Source organism: Bacillus rossius (assembly GCF_032445375.1).
Source record: "Bacillus rossius redtenbacheri isolate Brsri chromosome 4 unlocalized genomic scaffold, Brsri_v3 Brsri_v3_scf4_2, whole genome shotgun sequence".
NCBI lineage: Eukaryota > Metazoa > Arthropoda > Insecta > Phasmatodea > Bacillidae > Bacillus > Bacillus rossius.
Window position 1 is genome coordinate 11033566 of NW_026962011.1, and position 21410 is coordinate 11054975.

The 21410-nt window shown below is 34.7% G+C and overlaps 1 protein-coding gene and 1 long non-coding RNA gene across 4 annotated transcripts in view; one reads left to right on the forward strand and one right to left on the reverse strand.

Moving 5' to 3' along the window:
• Positions 1-21410, forward strand: part of LOC134541884 (lysine-specific histone demethylase 1A-like) — a 686470-nt gene that overhangs the window by 92479 nt on the left and 572581 nt on the right. The window contains exon 12 of one of the 3 annotated variants that reach the window (XM_063385606.1): positions 15367-15704. The exons of the other annotated variants lie outside the window; for them this stretch is intronic. Within the exon in view, the coding sequence (XP_063241676.1) occupies positions 15367-15371 (5 nt within the window). The 3' untranslated portion in view covers positions 15372-15704. Of the gene's footprint in view, positions 1-15366; positions 15705-21410 lie in introns of those variants that run through there. 3 annotated transcript variants of the gene reach the window in all.
• On the reverse strand, positions 8124-12567 carry LOC134542172 (uncharacterized). Its single transcript, XR_010076750.1, has 2 exons — positions 12138-12567; positions 8124-9894 (listed from the first exon to the last, which is right to left on the reverse strand). It is a non-coding gene; the product is annotated as an uncharacterized LOC134542172 (long non-coding RNA).

Genomic DNA, 21410 nt, shown 5'->3' on the forward strand with positions numbered 1-21410 from the left:
ACTGCCGCGCGATGCCCGTTGCCATGGAGACGCAGAAGGCATGAACAATGCAAAATCCTGTTCTCATGCAGACAAAGTACCCACTGTTGCCTGGTTTTAACCACCCATAGAATCTAATTTTCGGAAAATGTCATTCTGCGTAACATAAGGTACATTACTGTGAAGTTTCAAGTCTGTAAAATATATATACTTGAAAAAAGGGCAATTTTTGATATTTTAAATACCCGCCAAAATTTCAACGGTGATGAGGACTGCACTAACAATGAAATAGTTTTTGCCATAGAGACGAATGAAGCATCAACAAAGCAACAGCCGTTGCCATGGTGATTTTCAACCAAAAACTGGAAAGTTTGATATATTACGCCCCCGAAACTCCCCTTGGGATCGGATTTCCGCAGAATCCGTTCTTAGTGAGCGTCTACATCACAAAATGAGTAACTATGCTAAATTTCAAGTCAATCGGGTGTATAGTTTTAGAGATCTCGTGATGAGTGAGTCAGTGAGTGGTATTTTATCCCCTTGGGGGTAGAATTAATCAAAATCCTTTCTTAGCGGATGCCTACGTCATAACATCTACCTGCATGCCAAATTTCATCCCGATCCGTCCAGTGGTTTGGGCTGTGCGTTGATAGATCACTATGTCAGTCAGTCACCTTTGAGTTATAGGCCTATATATTTAGATAATTATCAATATTATAGTTGTTATTCATTTTCACTTCACAGTTATCATTAATTATCAATAATACTTCCATACTAATTTTTTTTGCGGATATGTCGAGGATTTTCATTTAGGAGGAGTACTAATGTACTTGGTCGCTTTTCTCGGGAAAATGCGACCTACAGCATGCCATGCATAAACACTCCAATAAATTTAAAAGTTTGGCCTTGTGATTTGTGTACTGTGATGGCAAATGCAGATCTTACTGGAAATTGGTGTCGCTGCATGGTACATCCCAGTTGACCTTTTGATGAGTCAAAAGTGATTCTAGGTATATGTAGGGTAAGGTTAGGTATCATCGTGATACATATTCAGGCAGCCACCGTGCATTTGCCTGCCCACCGAACGTAGTAGTGTTTATAGCACAAGAAGCCGTCTCTGCGACTGAAATTTAAACTGCAACAAAGGAACGCTGTGGAAAGTTATGAAACAACAGTTTGTGATCAACATTTTTTGTGTCATTTCTACAGCTTACACGACAGCTATATCTTTATTAATTTAATGTTTTTTAGAACACTTTCAAGTTAAAATAGCAAAAACTATTTTTAGTCATATATTTAGAAATAAAATTAAAACTATAGTAGTATAGAAGCAGTATAGTTGTAATGTTTACTTTGTACACAATTATACTATTAAAAATATATTTATATTATCACGCTATTACCTGTGCAATTTTTAAAAAATCTCAATCTTACCTATTCATAGCTTTACAAAATGTAATTAGCTGCAAACATGACTTATATTCAAATATATTATTTTTTGTTTTCAATTTTATTTTAAAGTATGACTGTTCCTAAGGAAAGAAAAAAAGGATTTGGGAAAGGAAAAACTTTATATCAAAGGCAAAAACATACTAAAAAAGCAAAAATTAAATGTTGTCGCCAGTAAAGGGAGCAAAATATTACTTTATACAAAGCTCCCGAAGAATTTGGGGTCTTTTGATCAACTTTGAAAGATTTTCTGGCCTAAAATATTTAATTGCAGAATTCTCATACATCTAAACTTAGGCGCCATTGTGCACTGACTGCTGAAGTAGAGCAACGTGTTTACTGCTATATAATTGAGATGCAGGAATTAGGGTTCGGTATTACCGTTTAGCAAGTAAGAAAATTGCCATATGACTTAGCCAAAGCCACTGGACGAGAAAAATATGTACTTCAATTCAGAAAAAGAAGCTGCTAGCAAATGTTGGTGGTCTCGATTTAAGAAGCATTCAGAATTAACAGACACAAGACTTGATGTCCCAGAATCTTCATCTCAAGAAATTATGTCTTCTGAAATAAACACTCCGCCCCCAAAGAACGTTGGAATGAAGCACGGCCCGCAAACGCTTTATCGTCAATAGTTCAGCTGGATTGATGTCGGACTGACGCTCCAAGTACGCCATGATGTTTTTCAGCTGGTGCACTTTCTTAAACTCAACAAAAAACAATTGTATTACCATAATTATACAATCTGTGCAGGAACTGTACATTGAATCAAACGTATAGTTACATTCTAACAAACGTAGTTACAAAACATTTACGTGAACATTAAATAAAATGTCTACAAATCTGATCCGGATGAACGATGGTCGGACAAACGAGGCTTTACTCTGTACTGTGTGTGACGCAGATGCTGCGCCTAGCCACTGCCGCAGAGGACTCGACCTTGGCCTCCGAGTGGGGTGGTGCAAAGAGCCTCCATAGTTGTCTGACAGGCGAGGCAGGGAGTGCAGCGGAGGACGGCAGACGGATTGGAAGCCTCGGTATCACTGCGGTGAATCGACTCTGTTTGATAGCTCATCAAGAGGCCTCGCCGGGGAATGACCGGGCCAGTCCGGTTCTCGGCTTTGACTGACGTACCAATGGGTTGGGGGGGGGGGGGGGGTTGACGGTCTGGACCAAACATTTGCACTGCGAGCCGTGCTTTTCTCTGACGGCAAACTTGTTCAGGGAACGTCAGGATAGCCCGTTATTGCGTTCGACAGTTGAGGAGTGTTCTCGGAATTTTAGGGCTCTGGCTTGTTCCTAAATTCTTATTGAACACGTGTTCAGACGTATTTTCTCTTACATTCGCGGTGGTGCTATTTTGAATGAGATTTCTTTAGGAAATATATAAATTTAAGTTTTTGGGTTGTAAAGGCATCTATAAAATTAATTTAACTTACTTTTTTTATTTCGATGGATAAATTATCACATGCCTGTCTGAGTATTTATGCTGGTGTGTATGTATTAATTTTTACTTTGCCTTTGCTCAACCGAAGTCGATAAAATTCCACATTAAATAGTTTTTCAGTTTCATGTACGTTTTCGTGCATTTGGTCATAATCGGTGTAAATGACATATTTTGCTATTACTCTCCATAGATATTTCATGAAGGGAAAACATGCTGTTTTTAGGGCTTTACTTAGGCCTTAAGTTACATAATTAGAAATATCTCCACCAAAATGCATAAAAAATGTAGCCAATACAACAAAAATGGGTGCTTTTTCGATTCTCTATAAAGATAACCTACACTTAACGAGTATAGAACAGTGCACGTTTTATATATATATATGAAACATTTTAATAAATTCTGATGTAATTTCATGAAAGTTATTTTTCGATTTATATAATATATATGTGCAACTTTTTAATAAATTCTGGTGCAATTTCATTAAAGTTATTTTTCGATTTATATATATGTATATGTAAAGAATAATGATTGAGAAAATATTAGCTTAGCACTTAGTAACAAAATCACATATTCGATGTTAACTCCAGATATATGCATCAAAAAAGTATGCACATAATGAGCTCTATTTTCGATTATTTAAAAAAAAAATCACCTGTCAAAATTATTTTGATTAAAATATTGTTCTAATACCAACGTATTTAACCGTATTATATACGATAAATATTCGTGTTTATTTCTTTGCAATAGTATTTAGCAAAAATAATTAATTTGTGTTGTCATTTATTTGAATCTAAGATTTGCCAAATGACTCTCACAAAAAACTAAGATAAAAATAAATTTATTTTATATCCTCATTAAGGATAGTGTTCACCATTCTCCACTGTTTTTAAATCCTTTTAAGGTTTATTTATGTTTCTGTTTAAAATTTATAAAATCAGACATTCAGTGGCCTTTGAATTTTGCCATGGATAAATTACTGAAATTTAAACTAAAAATACGGTATTATTGATTGTTATTATAAAACATAATTTATCCTCAATAAATATGTAGTAACGTTAGTAAATGATTATTTACCTATGTACTATATGAAAACTTTAGTTCAAGATGTGTTTCATCGAGACGTTATGGTAGCTTTAGCGGTTCCCTTAAAATAGCTAAAAAAAATTTCTAATGCAATTTATTTGCAGCTCACATTTCGAATTGGGATAAGAACATAGTGGTTTAGCTTTGAAACCGAGTTCATTTTGCGCAAACTTTCGACGTGCTTTTAACTATAGTGTCCGTTAATACTGGTGGGTGTGCTTGGACATATTTCAGTTCATTCACCCGTGTGAATGTATATTTTGCGAATGTTATTTTTGAATATTATTTTTTTATTTACCTTGCGGCCGTTGAGTGCTTTGAGTGTGTATTTTTAGAAGGGACGCAAGCTAAAAGGAAATGTCGCATTGCGTAAACATTTCATCCTGTACCCTGCGACTGTCAGGGCCGCTGGGAGAAATTGGATCGTGTAAATGGGTTTGTTTCAACTCCCCCTATCATTTAATTAGCCTCGCGCTCTGTTTACTCACGCGTGCACGTCTGTTTGCAAGCGTAAATTACACTTTGCCAAATTAATATTTGCATCGCAGCGGGGAAGCCATCTATCGATCGGGTTCTGCGCGGCCGAGATTGACGGTGTCTCGGCGCGAGCGTGGTTCTCGCAACGCTCGCTAGATGGCAGCACGGGCAGCGTCTGGGGGTCCTGCTTCTTGTCGGCGCGGCGGGCGGGAAACAGTAGCACTTTTCACAAATTAAACATTATTCAATCTTTTTAATGTTCTTAAGACAAAACAAAAATAGTGTTAATGATGTATTTATAATTACAAAATTTTATATATATATATATACCCTATATATATATATATATCTTAATATATATAAATCTCGTGTCACAATGTTTGTCCTCAATGGACTCCTAAACCACTTAACCGATTTCGATGAAAATTGGCATTTAGGTGTAATATTTTCCAACTTGAGAGATAGGATAGTTTTTATTTCGATTAATGGTCTTAATCTTATAATTTTAGAGTTTTCTAATGTGATGTATGTATGAGTTGGCAGAAAATCACCACGGCAACGGCTGTAGCATTGTTGATGCTTCATTCGTCTCCATGGCAACGACTATTTCATTGTTAGTGTAGTCCTCATCACTCATTAAATACAGACCACCAATTTTTAGATATATACAGGTAAATAACTATACACTGGTAGAACAAAGTCGGTCGGGATTTGAAAGTGATATAAATTATTCAAATTAAGAAGACAATTACTAACTACATCTGATTTCTAAAAAGGTCCCCTTCACCAAGTCAACTGATTTCGATGAAAATGGGCAATTATGTGTAATTTTTTCTAACTTGAGAGATAGGGTAGTTTTTATTTCGATCAATGGTCTTAAAAATTTATTATTAATAATAAACTGATCATCAATGTTGATTGGTGTTTAAGCCCGGGAAACAGTGGGCACTTCGTCTCCATGACAACGTTGCGTGCTCGAGAGTCGGGAAACCATCGGTGCTATTCGTTTTTTCTTCGGTACATTACAAAGCATTGTATTAAATTTTTGTCAAAATTAATTAATTTTCATTTTATTTCATTTATTATAACTGTAAATAAGAGATTTGGTCTCATTTCCCCCTCCCCCCCCCCAATTAATACAACCGCGCGAAGCCGGATCGGGCAGCTAGTATATATATATATATATATATATATATATATATATATATATATATATACATACGGTGAAAAACTGTTACTCGCCTACAGGAAATCATTCACAAAAAAAAATTAATTTATCACGTTGATAATTTTTCGTTACAAAAAAGGTATCTTCTAATCCGACGTATAATAAACAGCGTTTAAAGTTTACACGAAAGAGGTAGTTACTATTTACTGCAAAAGCTACATTCATTCTGTGTTTTTTGCAGTAGGCCTACGTTTGTTTTAAAGATTCCACAATTTTTGTTTTGCTTTGAAATAGCTGAAACTTCTATATTCACAATATTGTAAAAAAAAAAAAAAAAGTGCTTGTTATGGTTTAAGGATGTGTCAATATACTTTATACGTTGTGTGTATTTTGCTTATTTTCCATTTTGCGTTACGATATGGAACTTTGGGGAGAAGAGACTACAGAAGGAAATAGAATATTTACGCTTCAAAAAAGAGCGATTCGGCTAAAACCATGACCATCCTGTAAGAATTTATTTCGAAACCTCAAAATCCTACCTTTTTACTGTGAATACATACATATTTTTAAAAATTATTGTTGATTCTAATAAAAGATAATATTCACCTCCACAAAACAAATAGTGACATACACCCGTGTAAGACAAGAACCTCACTGAACCCCAGTATTCTTTCTCACTGCACCCGTCAATATGCCAAAAACTATAGCTATATAGGCATTTATTTACCTGTATAATAAATAGTTTGCCACAAAATGTTAAAAATATCAGTAACAAAAAAAAAGGTTTTGCAAAAGAGCTCCGAAAAATAGCACAATTTTTTTTATATTTACCCAAAGATTTAAAAAATCATACGAAAGTAAAAGGATCTAATGATACGTATAATAAATATTTTATAAGATGTTTTACATCAGAAATTTTAACTCGTGTGTATAAGGTTAATGTTATATTTTATAAGATATTTTACTATATTGAATATTTATTAAATGGTACGCACTGTTTTTCTTATGTTTTTATTATAATTGTAATGTAATATTATATTGTCACGTGCACCTAGCCGGTGCCACCGCCATTTCTGTCACGTCTCACTTTCAGAGGGGGGAGAGAATCGTAGCTCTTTACATAGAAACAACTCGCTTGGCATCAACTAGTCTTAACTTCATAAAATACTTTACTGTACCTAGGATCATAGGTTCGTCATCCCGTACAGGATGTCTGGTGAGAGCTGAACTAAGGAGATTTTGCAAAATAACATAATACTTAATTAAAATTATTTTATTCTTAAAGTCAAATACTCAACATCATTTTAAAGAACATTTAAATAGCGGGATTACAATTTAAAACAATAATCTCTTTACTTCCTTAACGATTGAACGACCTTACAAGAGAGAGAATGAGAGAACTTCACTAAACACTTCCCTAGTCCTTCCGAATACCTCAAATCATAATTAATACTTAAAATTAAAACAAAGATAAGTCCATACTCACATTTTCCGAAAAGCCTTTCTTGATCGATTACTTAAAACTAACGTAGGGGCCTCTCCTGCCCTTAAAATCCGAACGAACATTACATTTTAAAAATTATAACTAAACGACTAGTGACGAGGGCCATTGCCTCCGCCCGAAAGCTTGAAGATGACTACATTATGACCTAACTTAAATTAAACGACTCGTGGCCTCTGGCGTCGGCCATAGCTTCCGCCCGAAAGCTTGAATTCCTACATCACGAACGAACTAACAACTCGTGACCACAGGTGAGACGCATAGCCTCCGCCTGAGTGAGCCCCGAGTCACCACTCACTTGCGCTTAAATTCGCGCGCCCTGCCGCGCCTAGCATAACAAAAGCTCGTTATTGAAGTCAAATTTACTAAACAACTAACTAGAACATCTGGGAAGACTACCCCCCCTCTACCCCAATGTGCAGGCCACACCGCGCGGCTTGTTACGACAGCGCGCCCCAGTAACTGCGGCCCGTGGCTGCGCCAGCGCGCGGCCAAACAAACAAACAAAATTCTGCAAGCCCGCAGCGCGCCGCGCCGGCCCCGTGCCCCAATTACATGGTCACGCCACTTGCGCTGACGAGTGTACAGAGCAGCCAGCCCAGAGTCCCGTCAGTAAAGTCCCCAAATTTGATTTCAACAACCCTGCAAAATTTCAACCCGCGACATAACCCTCCCCTCACAGAGCTCGAGCCCCATCGAGCTACCTCAAAATTACAAATTGTCTTTTTCCATTAAACCATAACTATAAATTCCTCATTTCACAAAAATAATAATTTTCTTAGTTCCTTGCTGTCTGAACATACATCTAGATTCTGCATAAGATTTATTTTAAAACAACAAGTATTCATAAAATTAAATGTAAAACTTTTATCTGGTTTGTTCTCACAGGAACCTTCAGAGGCTCGAGTTCTCAATTCTAAAAAAATTGTTCTGTTAGTGAGGCTCTCTTTACAAATTAAATTACTGTTCTTAGTTTCTCAGTATTCGTTAAACAATGTGCAAATTCTTGATAATTATTATTTTTTTTTTTTTTTCGGTTTCCATTTATTACCATACTTCTTTCGTTCTTCAAAAAAAATTAAGTGTCCTTACAGTGTTTCAATTAATTAAACTCTTATCTCGTGAAGGTTGGTGCAACTCCTCGAAGTCAGTGTTGTCGAGAAGAGTAGCTCCCTGGGCTGGCCATCAGCAAACACCACTCAACTCCAACAGCTACTGGACTGGCTTCCAGGGCAGCTCACAACTTCTCCCCACATCTGCTTCGGAGTTGTGCCATCCTCATCACGAACAGATTACAATTCTGAAACATCATCAACAGGCATTACCATCACGCCTGACAAATACAAAACTAACTACTAAACTGCAATCGATGGGCAAGGATGCAAACACACAAAAAAATAAAATTAATTAATTCAACTGCTAACATAAAGTATCCCACCCTTAGCATAATCTAATCAGGCAAATAATTTGATAGGAAAAACTTAAGGAAGGGAAACATGACCTCCAATGATTTTCCCTAACTCTTGAGTCTTGATCTTCTCTATACAGCAAATAGTCCCCACGAAGTAACTGGGTTGAAGGTCAGTTCACATGGCCCACCCATAACCTCTTCTACTCTTCTTTTCTTCTGGGGGCAACCACAATGCCCACCAATCTCTCTCCATGGTGCCGAACCAGCTATCCCATGAGAGTAAACAACGTAGTCAATAGAAGCGCAGAGGGGAAACACCAATCTCTGGCTTGTCGAGTCATAAAACTGCTTTATCTTCTTCTTCTTCTGAGTAAAAATATCTGACTAACCTTGCTTCTATTCTTCCAAACAGTAAAAGTTCATCAGGTATCTTCATGAAAGAAACATTCTAACTAATAATTCTTCATTTTTCTTCTTCTTTATTTCTGTTAGTTGTAATAGAAGGCCATGTTAGGGAGGTTATAGGGAAAAAGAGTGGCCAATTCCCACCCCATCACCCACCTAGATCATGACTAATTAACTTTTAAACTTTCTATTTCAAACAAATAAAAAAAAACATTTTTTTTTATTCAAACTTTTAAACTATAATTACTTTTACTTCATAACCTCAAAAGCTAATCAATAATTCTAAATGAAATTGTGATTTACTGCATCCTTGTTCCATCCGATCTGTTTGTTTATAACCTTTCTTGTAAAGTATAAAATTTTCAAACATTACTAATTCAAAAAAAAATTAAATTCTGGTGTCCTTTGAGTTACAATTAACTTTACTATTTCTTAGCTTGAAATAATTTAAGTTTTCAGAACTATTTCATTGTCTAATTCACAACACTTAAAAATCAACTCAAAACAACAAATCATCAAAATCAATAAGATCATCTGACCTACCTATCAGTACTGTGAACTTGAACTGTTCGTACACATTTATAATAAGCTATTGTATTTAAATTCCAACCTAAATAAGGTTTAAAAAAAACTACTAATCCCTCTGTAAATTAAGAAAATTAACTTTAAAAATTAAACTTAAGGTATTAGTTCTTTTTGACAGCTACCACAACTCACTAGTTCCATTACATTACTATAACCTAAAAAGTTCTGTAAATAATGTTTATAACAAAAAAAACTCCAGTTACTGTCTTCCATAAAAAAAAATAAAACTTTACATGACCTTATTAATCTCCACTTGTAAGTCCATGGCTGCCAGCTTTCTCTTCTCTTGAATCTTCAGTCTTGGCTCTTGTTTCAGTGATCTTGTATCTTGTCTCTCGAACTCTTGTCATCTTGTAAACTGGACTGCTGCTCAGCTCATCTTAAGGAATCTGTAACAGTTTCAAAAATACATGTTAATTTAAATTACATAATTCCTGTTCTTTGGTCCTAAAAAAAAATTGTATTATTAGTACACATTACCCTGAAACAACATTATTATTCATTGTTTATTACTTAAAAAAAATGCTTTACCATAAAATCCTTTTTTGTTCTTTTCATTAGGCCTATTTATTTTCCTTCTTCTTAATTAAATTCTGCTTCAAATGTTAATCCTAACTTAAGACCTACCATCTATTTATTATTCATTACCTACATTATTTATGTTACCCTAAAATTCCCATAAGTTTCTAATACTTCCTATCAAAGACATTCTCTCTAAAAAAAAATTTACTTGTGACTCTTAACTTAACAAACTTAAAAAAAACTTTTACACTAGACTTAACTTATTATTCATTCTTAGTTACTAAATTTCTATTTGTAAACTTTAGTACTTACAAACAAAAACTGCCTATTTCTCTCTACCTCTTAATCTCTTTCAATTATTACAATAATAATGTTACCTTGCATCTTTAAACTTTCTTCTTTTCAATTAAATTAGACATCTCATAACAATAAAAATTCTGCCTATACTCTTCTTATGGGTGTCCAACCCAACAACAAAATTTCAAATTCTCAAGTTTCCTTATATTTAAATTATGCAATGCACATAACCTCTGTGGTGCCTGTACCCTTTTAGGCCTACCACCTTCTCCTCTCACATCATGACAACTCTTATTCCTCGGGGTCTGTATTCACTGTTACAAATCAAATATCTCAAAAAAATTAAAAACAAATTTATTATTTTAAGAAAACAAAAATTTACATTGAATTTACTATGGAGCCTGGAAATCTTAATGTCTCACAGCAGCTAACATGACTAAATCCCATGGAACCCCAGGTTTACATAACCTGTGCCCAAAAATTTAAGCATACCAGGCTTTCTCTGCACTGGTTTTACAGCATCACACACTATTTAGGGCCCCTGATCTGCCATCAGTCCCAAGGAGCTTTCCCACAACCCCTCTCTACACAAGCGCCTACCGCATTCCTCTCAATTGGCTATCGGTTTTACGGCATTCTTTTGGGATCCGACCATCAAGTTAGGGCTAATCGAACACTAAACCTCCATACTTCCAAACTAATGTAAATCAATTAAATTTTCTCTGTAATTTCTTAAAATCCAAATAAAAATTATTCAAACATGCCCAAGAAACTTTCAAAAAAAAAAATTCATAATCTTATCTTCAAACCCTTAAAATAAAAATAAATAGATTACTCTGTTTTCTCCTTAATAACTGTAAACTGTCAACAAATATCATGTCGTAAATTTTAACTATGCTTACTGACTCTTAATCATAAAATCTCATTTGTCCTAATTAATAAACAACCGATTTCCTTAAAATCTCACTGTATCTCTCACACTCAAACTTCACTGGCTGAATATCTCAATAAATTCAAAAACAATTATCTAAACTCTTAAAGAAACTCCTCCCCAATTATTCAAATTACTTCACCTTATTTTATTTCATTACTTAAAACACCTTACTCAAAAAAATTAATTAATTATCTAGCTATCTTCCATTATTATTTATTTACCGAACAAAACTTTCTCCTAAATTAATTTAGTAAAATTCAATTTCACATTAGGCAAGTACACTAACTCTCTACAGCAATGTTTCTCATTTCCCTCCTTCCTAACTGAATCCAATCTTACTTAACCTCCAGGGAATTTACCTCACAAAATAACCAAAAATTTCACTGTAGTGCCTATCTGCTATAGGCCCACTACACAGGGGGCTCTAACCCCACCAACAAACTTCATTGAAATGGTACCCTATCCCATACAGGATAGCCACTTCGGTACTACCATGGGGAACTCCTGCCCCAAACTACTCACAACTCTCAGGATTCTCCTGACCCTTAATTCCGTAGTCAGCCCATCTCCTATGGTCTGCGCTACAATTCCCTTTCTTCCCAGGGACACAACGCCTCACCTTAGGGTCCCTCGCCCTAATGAAAACATTAATTTTGTCTCTCTGTTCTTTTGGAGTAAATTCCCTCTACACACAAAATCTAGCCTTCCCAGTTTTCTCAATGCTTATCGATTTTATAGTGTACCTCCTTAATAATGTTTACAAATCCCAAAAAAATATTTTTAAAACCGAGGTAGAATTTAACTAACAAAAACATAAACAACTTACAACGAAACGCTTCTAGCCTATACATCATACACTTCTTAAAATAAATTACTTACATACTGAAAGTTCCTCTTCTTCTAAAACACACTTAAATTTAAATTTATTTAACCAATAGTCTATTTTCTTATCGCTAAGTTACCGTACAGCTGATCAAAACAAGGTCACGGCCTGTCCACGTCTCCGTATGAGCCCGTGACGTCACCGAATTCCATCAGGTGCGCCAACCCTCGCTTGCGGTTCCTCCGTTCTCCGCTAGGTCTCAGCACCTCCCCGTCACGTGTTCACTCTGCCACGTCCACTGACGTGTCGTTCTGAAACAACTCTCAACATTTTTCTAATTAAAACAAAACATCACTATAAATTCTATAACTCTCTTTTACATAAACTCTCGTTTTCTCTTTAATTCCTTTCTAACGTTTATCCTTCCCTCGACTGATTTAATTCGTACGTCTCGTCTCCTACGCGCACGAAAACAAAACAAACTTCTCTTGAAAATAATTCCTATTTACGACAAAAAACTTTATTTTAAATTATAATTCTCTTAACCTACAATCTTAAAATGAACTTCAATTAAATTAAACCACTTGCATTATCTCTAATAAGCATTTAACTTATAACGTATTCTCCTCACGTAATAATCCCCGATATAAATCTACAATAAATTCAACGACTTAAAACAACTTATCACTATAAACTTTATCCTTACAAGTATCCTCAAATAAACATCTGTTACGTCGAAAAAAAAATCTCAAAGACTTCCTCCACTATAGACTAAAATTCCGTAATCCTCTCCTCAAGTAAACTCTTAATAACCTGCTATCAGAATCTGAAACTAACTTAATAATAAACATAAAAATCTACCTCTCTCTCTCTCCAGAAATAGAACCTATCCGGCGAACTCTACCATTTCTGTCACGTGCACCTAGCCGGTGCCACCGCCATTTCTGTCACGTCTCACTTTCAGAGGGGGGAGAGAATCGTAGCTCTTTACATAGAAACAACTCGCTTGGCATCAACTAGTCTTAACTTCATAAAATACTTTACTGTACCTAGGATCATAGGTTCGTCATCCCGTACAGGATGTCTGGTGAGAGCTGAACTAAGGAGATTTTGCAAAATAACATAATACTTAATTAAAATTATTTTATTCTTAAAGTCAAATACTCAACATCATTTTAAAGAACATTTAAATAGCGGGATTACAATTTAAAACAATAATCTCTTTACTTCCTTAACGATTGAACGACCTTACAAGAGAGAGAATGAGAGAACTTCACTAAACACTTCCCTAGTCCTTCCGAATACCTCAAATCATAATTAATACTTAAAATTAAAACAAAGATAAGTCCATACTCACATTTTCCGAAAAGCCTTTCTTGATCGATTACTTAAAACTAACGTAGGGGCCTCTCCTGCCCTTAAAATCCGAACGAACATTACATTTTAAAAATTATAACTAAACGACTAGTGACGAGGGCCATTGCCTCCGCCCGAAAGCTTGAAGATGACTACATTATGACCTAACTTAAATTAAACGACTCGTGGCCTCTGGCGTCGGCCATAGCTTCCGCCCGAAAGCTTGAATTCCTACATCACGAACGAACTAACAACTCGTGACCACAGGTGAGACGCATAGCCTCCGCCTGAGTGAGCCCCGAGTCACCACTCACTTGCGCTTAAATTCGCGCGCCCTGCCGCGCCTAGCATAACAAAAGCTCGTTATTGAAGTCAAATTTACTAAACAACTAACTAGAACATCTGGGAAGACTACCCCCCCTCTACCCCAATGTGCAGGCCACACCGCGCGGCTTGTTACGACAGCGCGCCCCAGTAACTGCGGCCCGTGGCTGCGCCAGCGCGCGGCCAAACAAACAAACAAAATTCTGCAAGCCCGCAGCGCGCCGCGCCGGCCCCGTGCCCCAATTACATGGTCACGCCACTTGCGCTGACGAGTGTACAGAGCAGCCAGCCCAGAGTCCCGTCAGTAAAGTCCCCAAATTTGATTTCAACAACCCTGCAAAATTTCAACCCGCGACAATATTTTGTGTTTATTTGTATTACATGTGGTTAAAAAACAAAATTTTTTCCTTATGTGTTGAAGTTTACATCTAGATATATCTCATATTATGTTATTATATTGGATGTATATCAGACAGTAAAAATATTTTTTATGTTTTTATATTTTTATTGAAATTATAATGTAATTTTATATTTTGCGTTTCTTATATGTGTAGGTATGTGTATATGTCTATATATATACATATAATTACAGTGTACTATGTTTTACTTGTATCATACCTCATGAATATGGTTAAACGATATGTAAAACAAAAAAAAAATTATATTATCAGCCGTTTTCATGTAGTGCTTGAAAGTAGTTACACGTATGGTGTTAAAAAAATTATGTATAATTTAGAAAACTGTTCAACTATATTTCATTGGGGTGGCAGTGCTGTCTTGCATACATTTCTTAACACACTATGCCAGTTTTCTATCATTCTTATTGGAGACATACGCAGAGCGAGGGGAGATAGGATTTATATATATATATACATATACACATATATATATATATATATATATATATATATATATACACACACACACACACACACCCTTTTTCCTAAATCCATAAACAAATTATTACCACCAACAAAAGGAAAGAATTTTAAAGTAAACAACAGGCAAAGAGGTTCTATCCCCCTCTATTTTTCCTCCCCAGAAATTATATTCTGCGTGCGTTTTAGTTGGCAAGTAGGCATACGGTGATTATTTTTCAGAATTTCACATATCCTATTTTTATTTTAATCACAATTTAAACTTTTTTTAATTTAATTTGTGTACAAAATGTAGTGTAGTATCAGTACGGTTTTATACAAAGCTGATTTAGGAATTTATATTTTGTGGTAGTTTTTTTGACGCTACTGTCATAGCTATGGTATTAGGCAAATTTATGAATACGTATGTTGGCCATGAAAGCTACATCTTAGGAATGCAAGTGAACTTTAGCGAAACTTAGACAGAGTCGTTATGGCCAACACTGAACATTTTGTGTGAAAATATATTAACTGTATGGTATTATTTATTAGTGATTTTTAGCTTAACCTTACGTCCTCTGTCACTCTTTGTTTGTTTGTTTGTTGGTCAATTTCGGCACTGTGCTCAGACTATGGCTAAAATATTTTTGAAAATTATTTCTGCCAAAATGTGCCACTGAGTTATTGTACATGTGAAAGATTTAATTATTGTATATATTTTGTAAGCATCCTTATTATTTTGTTTCAGGTTAGTGAAATATTAGGTGGGCAGAATTTCCTGGAATTACAACTTCATTTTTATTTGATAAGAAGTATGTGAGTACGTAGAGATAAAAGGTTCGAAGGTTGGTGCGTAATTTATTTTCATTCTATCATAGCTATGAACTTCTGTTGATCATGTTACGGTGTTACTCTGAGTCACTTCTTTGTTAGCGGAATTAAAAAAATAGTAACGATTGTTTAATCCACTGATAATTATTTTTTATTTTCGTGTAACATGCAGCATAATATATGCTTTTGTATGGCCTTATCTTAAACATCTAAACTTCTTGTGAGATACAGCAAATATGTTTAAGGTACCTAGAATATTGAGTTTTAACATTGTCTTGCTTATCTTTATCAACATACTCAGATATTGTTTAGTACTATTATTTTCGTATTCAAAATTTATTTAATATTTGTTTAGTACTTTTATTTTCGTATTTAATATTTTAATTAATATTTCAAGACTTACATTTGAAATTTTTTTGTTTTATTTATTTATTTATTTATTTTATTCCATTGAGCCTTCTTTTGGTAGAAACCATAAGGCTATGGAACATGTCATTTACATATTTACAGTTATACATATACAGTTTTACATGTACACAGTTTTAAATACACATACATATTTAGTTTTAAATACATATAACTTTGAAGTAAAACAAATAGTGATAAAATTTATCATATAATCTGAATTACAAATATAACAATTCTTTTATACATACCCATAGACATGATATGTCAAGCAATTTCTTATATTTATTAAGGGAAAAAAAATAAGCAGGATTTAGGGTATTATGATATTGTTGTTAGGCATTGTAGCTATACAAGGAAGTCTGGCTGTAACCATAATGCTTCCCCTCTTTCAGCAGTATACTCCATAAATTCTTTTAAATTGTAAAATGGATTGCATACAAGTGTATTGTTTTTATGGAAGCTTTATATTTGTCTATGTTGCTGATTTCCATTATTTTGTAAGGTAAGCTATTAAATAGTATTCTGCCAATGTGCTCTATTCCTATTTCAAATTGAGTAGTGGTGTGTTGTATGGGTCTCAATTTATTGCAGCCTCGAGTATTATGATGATTTGAATTCATTTGTAAATGTTAGTATTACTAATTTTTTAAAAATTTTCTGCAACTAGATGTTTTTTTATCTTTAGTTATGCGAATGGCCTTTTTTTTTTTTTTTTTTTTTTCAATTTTTGTATATTTCCGTTTAGTTTGGCATTTCCCCAGATTTCATAATTGTATGACATGATTGTATGGAAATATGCATGATACACAGTTTTAATTGTTATTAAATCGACTAATTCTACAAGATACCTGAAGACATAGCAGGCTGAATTTAATTTTTTCGCAATATTATTTATGTGTTCGGTAAGTTTTAATTGCTCATCAATATATACCCCTAAGAATTTTACTGAGTTAACCCGCAAGATATTGTTTCCATTGAATTTTATGTTAAACTTGTTTTCATATACTTTGGTCCTATTTCTGAATTTAATATAATTAGTTTTAGAGACATTCAATACAAGTTTGTTGTATGAGAACCAATTTTTCATCCGTTCAATGGCTCCGTTGGTTTTCTCCTGTACTGATTTTGAAGTTTTCCCAGTGATTACAACTGATGTATCATCTGCAAAAAGAATAAGCTGACCTTGATTATTATCCAGTGCATTTAAGACTTTATTTATGAATTCATTAATGGCTGCTGATGTTTTATTTTTTTGGAAACCATATTGACTTCTACTTAATATGTTACTATGGGTAAAAAATGAAATGTCTCAAATATTTTTTGCCATTGTAGGTAGGATACTAATAGGCCTATCTACCAATGCTTCATTAAAGATAGCTGTAATTGGTTTCGAAATTAGGTATTTGGACATTTTTATTATTTTGTTTGATAAATCATAAACATCTGTATTTAACTATACTCTGTAGTTAACTATACTCAAAACACTTCATATTAATTGAGACAATTAAGTTAAAAGGGTTTAAATGGTTATACGAGAAGACCGGAGATTGCACTGATAAAGTAAGGTTATAATCGAATTAATAAAAATCCACCTAATTTTTTTCACGTCTTTATTTTTTTTGAACGAAAATGAATACAAAATAATTTTTAATAATAAAGAAGTTTCAATTTGTTGGAGAACCGAACCCAAAACAATCTTATGCAGCGGTTTTATCATGCGATGTAATCACCTTAACAACTGAGCTAATTCAGTCGATGTTCTTGTAAGTAGCCTACTATAATATATAATGATATAAAATGTAGAGTAGGCGTGATAATAAGCGTGTATTTATTTTTTGGATTTTCGGTATTCTTTTTTAAACATTAAAAAGCTTATTATTTAAGTTTTTCAATTTTTAATGTACGAATTTACCTAGTATCCGTAAAAACATTGTTGTACTTAAATACTTTTCAGACATGGTAAGATGACCATAGTGTAAACTGTACAAGATTTTTCGTACGACGAACACTTTTTTCCTTTAACCCAAGTGTACACATGTGGATACATAGAATAATTTATCGGCATACAGCGGGGAATTTCACTGTAAATTTCCTTTGTTTCGTGCTCAACAAAGACAAGACGTTTCTTGCATTTGCGACACGGTATTATTCATAATAATTTTTTTTTCCCACGTTTTTACACTGTATTACCGTTTTTCAAGCGCAGAGTTTAAATATATATCCACGATTTAGTGATAAATTATAAATATGTAACGGCTGTTTAGTTCGCCATGTTTGTTTGCATGGAACGCCCCGGAGGAGAAGGGATGGGGAATCGTTACAGACACGAGCATTGCCGTGAGAGCGGACCCTTGTACCGATATAGCACTTATAATAGCATTTTCAACTGATTTGTTCCGATCGGCGACCGAGAGGAATGTCGGAATCGTCGTCGAAAGCTTACGACAGAATAAACAAAAAAAAAACTTAGAATAAATCTCCTGGTCGAAGACGGACGTGCGGTATGGTTGCTCCTGGCTTGTAGTGAATGGTTGCGCACAAACTCTTGTAATGAAATCAGTTCAAAAAGGTATTCACCGTGACAAAAGTTTTATATAATATTTAGAAGGTTTAATATAAATAAGAACGGATTAAATAGTGTAACATGGTACAGAAGTTATATATTTTTTCCCTCCAACCACTGTTTTTTCAGCCGTTGCAGTTATGTTTGGGTGTATTAATTTTTTTACGGAAGTTTTTGGTAATACTCTAACGAGAAATAGTAACTTCATACGAATTTGATATTATTTGTTATATTAAGATAGTTATAGAGATTTTTCTGTTTTTCAAAAAAACTTCCCCATTTCTACCTCTTTGATAGAATTTTGCCCTTTAACGATCACGGCCTACATTTTACACTGTATTTTAGATATTTTGGAAGTGATTTTTGTAAAACTAAGGCTGTTAACATGTTCGTAAAAATGTGATAGGGCCTATATATATTTATTTATTCATATATATATTTATTTATTACATATATATATTTATTTATTACACGCACACACATATATACACATACACATATAATACTTTTGAGATGGCGATGGTTTTGGAATCTATAACCATGAAACGGAAATCTATGTAAAAATCGCACCATGGTAACGGCTACGTGGTAACGAAATATACCTAGAATAAACTGAACTTCCATGTACGTATGTTATGACACTAGACATACCTATAAAATGAAATCAAATATTGTTCCGCCCTGCGGCTAAAAAAAAAACACGTGAAGAACTTTATGGATGTATAAAAAGGTAAAAATTATTAACTGCAAACAATTACTTTTAACAGACTGGCTTATATTTCGGCCATGTGAGAGGTGTAGAAGCTAAGTTAAAATATTTTTTTTTATCGACATACCTGTCACAAGGCAACATTTGTGTGTGTAAAAAAAATGTTTCTTTGGAAGAATCCAGGTGTGTATATGTATGTATATGTATGTATGTATGTATGTATATATATATATATTTAAAATCTCGAATATTTAAAGAACGGCGTTACTATTTTTATTTACTTTATATCTAGGTCAAACCTAAAATATAACCGCTAAACTTTAGGCATTTAAGGGACATTATAAGACGTAATAGATTTATGTACGTGATGCGTGTTTAAGTTCTGCACTTATCGTTAATTGTGTCTCATGTTACACCGTGTATTCTTGCTTTGTCATCCTGGTTTGTTGTAGCCTTTCGTTCCCCTCAGCTGTCCACACAGTGCTTCTCGCCGGTGTCGCATCGGCCATGTCCCTTTGGAACGTAATCGTTTCGTCGTCCGGTCTGCGGTGGTCAATCACGACGCTCACTGATGAAATTAAATTTCGGTATTGAGACAGGAGCGTTTTTTTTACTTCTTTCCCCCCCCCCCCGTCTCCTTCACGGGCCGAAACTAATTTCACGCCGGATTGCCGGGCGCTTAGTGATGGTGTTTCTCCCCGAACCTTCCCGTCTTGGGGCATTCGTGCTGGACACGGGCGCAGGTCGCCAGTGCGCGCGCTCGTATCCGAGTTCCTCGGCCATCACGCTGCTCGAATGGACGGGACGTCGAGTGCCGATGTCTCACTCTGAATACGACTACTGTGAAACTGCTCCATCAGTTTAGCAGACGAGTGTCACTGATTTGCAGTAGATTTCAAAGTTTCGCAGTTTCGTGTAGTGAGTATTTCTATCGCCTCGTCGACAGCGAGGTAATTAGAGACGGAATGTACCTACATTAAAATCATGCATATCGGAAGGGAATCGCCCGTGGAATTTTTTTTTGGGTGGTATTTCTTTAATTTTAATATCATCTTTTGAGTTTATACATTTTTAAAGAAATTAATTTATGCCAAGGGACATAAATAAAAACTGGCATACTTAATTTAGCACTTTACTATTTTCGCTGCCAGGAAAGCTAATAATAGAAAACGGAATTCAGGTCAGGACGGTGTGATTTTTCCGGATGTGAGTCCAGTGTCTTACCATTGCGTCACCTCCAGCCGTCTCAATCTTTGAGTGTCACCATGGGTTGTGTTACGAAAGGTTAAAGTTTTGAAGATTTGTCAGTTAGAGCTGCCAAGAATTGATATGACATAAAGTTTTCCCTTGAATGTAAATTTAATTTCTCTACTTCACGAATATTTTTTTTGTGTTAAACCATTTAATTTTTCTTATATTTTGAGGTAACAAATTTATAACGTACCGACTACCTTGCAAGGTGCCAAGGTTCATAAATTAAACTGGCATATTTCATTTAGCATCGAATCGTAGTCATTGCCATGAAAGTAGCCCATATTTTTACGTTTATTTTCTACGAACAATACTAAGTTATATATACCATTTTCATTGTATAGTTTTGAGATAAGTTTTACATATTTATTACTGTTTTTGTCTAAGTCATTCCAGCTGTTCAGTTTTACCAAAATGTAGTGAACCAAAGAGATGTTTCCCAGATACAATTAGTGTACGATGGAGAACATATACGGTAAAACTTTATTTAGAGATGGTTTTGGCTTTACTTTTACAGAAAACTTGTTGGTACTCTGAATTACGTCAAAAATCGTGTCTGCGTGTAATGATATTTTCTGGATGTTCGTATTTGACTAATTAAGGCGACGGCTTTAAACTGAATGAACGTGGCGAAACAAACTAAAAAATGATAATAATTGCGGGGTACGTAAAAGAAGAAACTGTTTTACTGTGTTCGCCATGATTTATGTGACGGCGGTCAAATGGTGTCGCTCTTCGCAACCGCGCAGATAATTACAGCAGCCATTTTGTAATTGGTCTTTTCATTGCTGAGGGTTTCAACCCAAGACGTCTCTGTCGCATGGCGGTACTCGCCAATGATCAGTGAGGGTATTAATTGGTCTCGCGGTTGTAACTTTTCGAAACATTTCCCTTTGTTAATGGAGTATTCGCTGTCGTAGCGTTTCTACCTAGTTTTTTTTTTATTAAGGTCTCTCCTTGGTTATTGCTTGGTGCTGGAGTATGTCTCTGTAATTACCTTTAATTTGAGGCGAGTTCCAACCTAGATAAT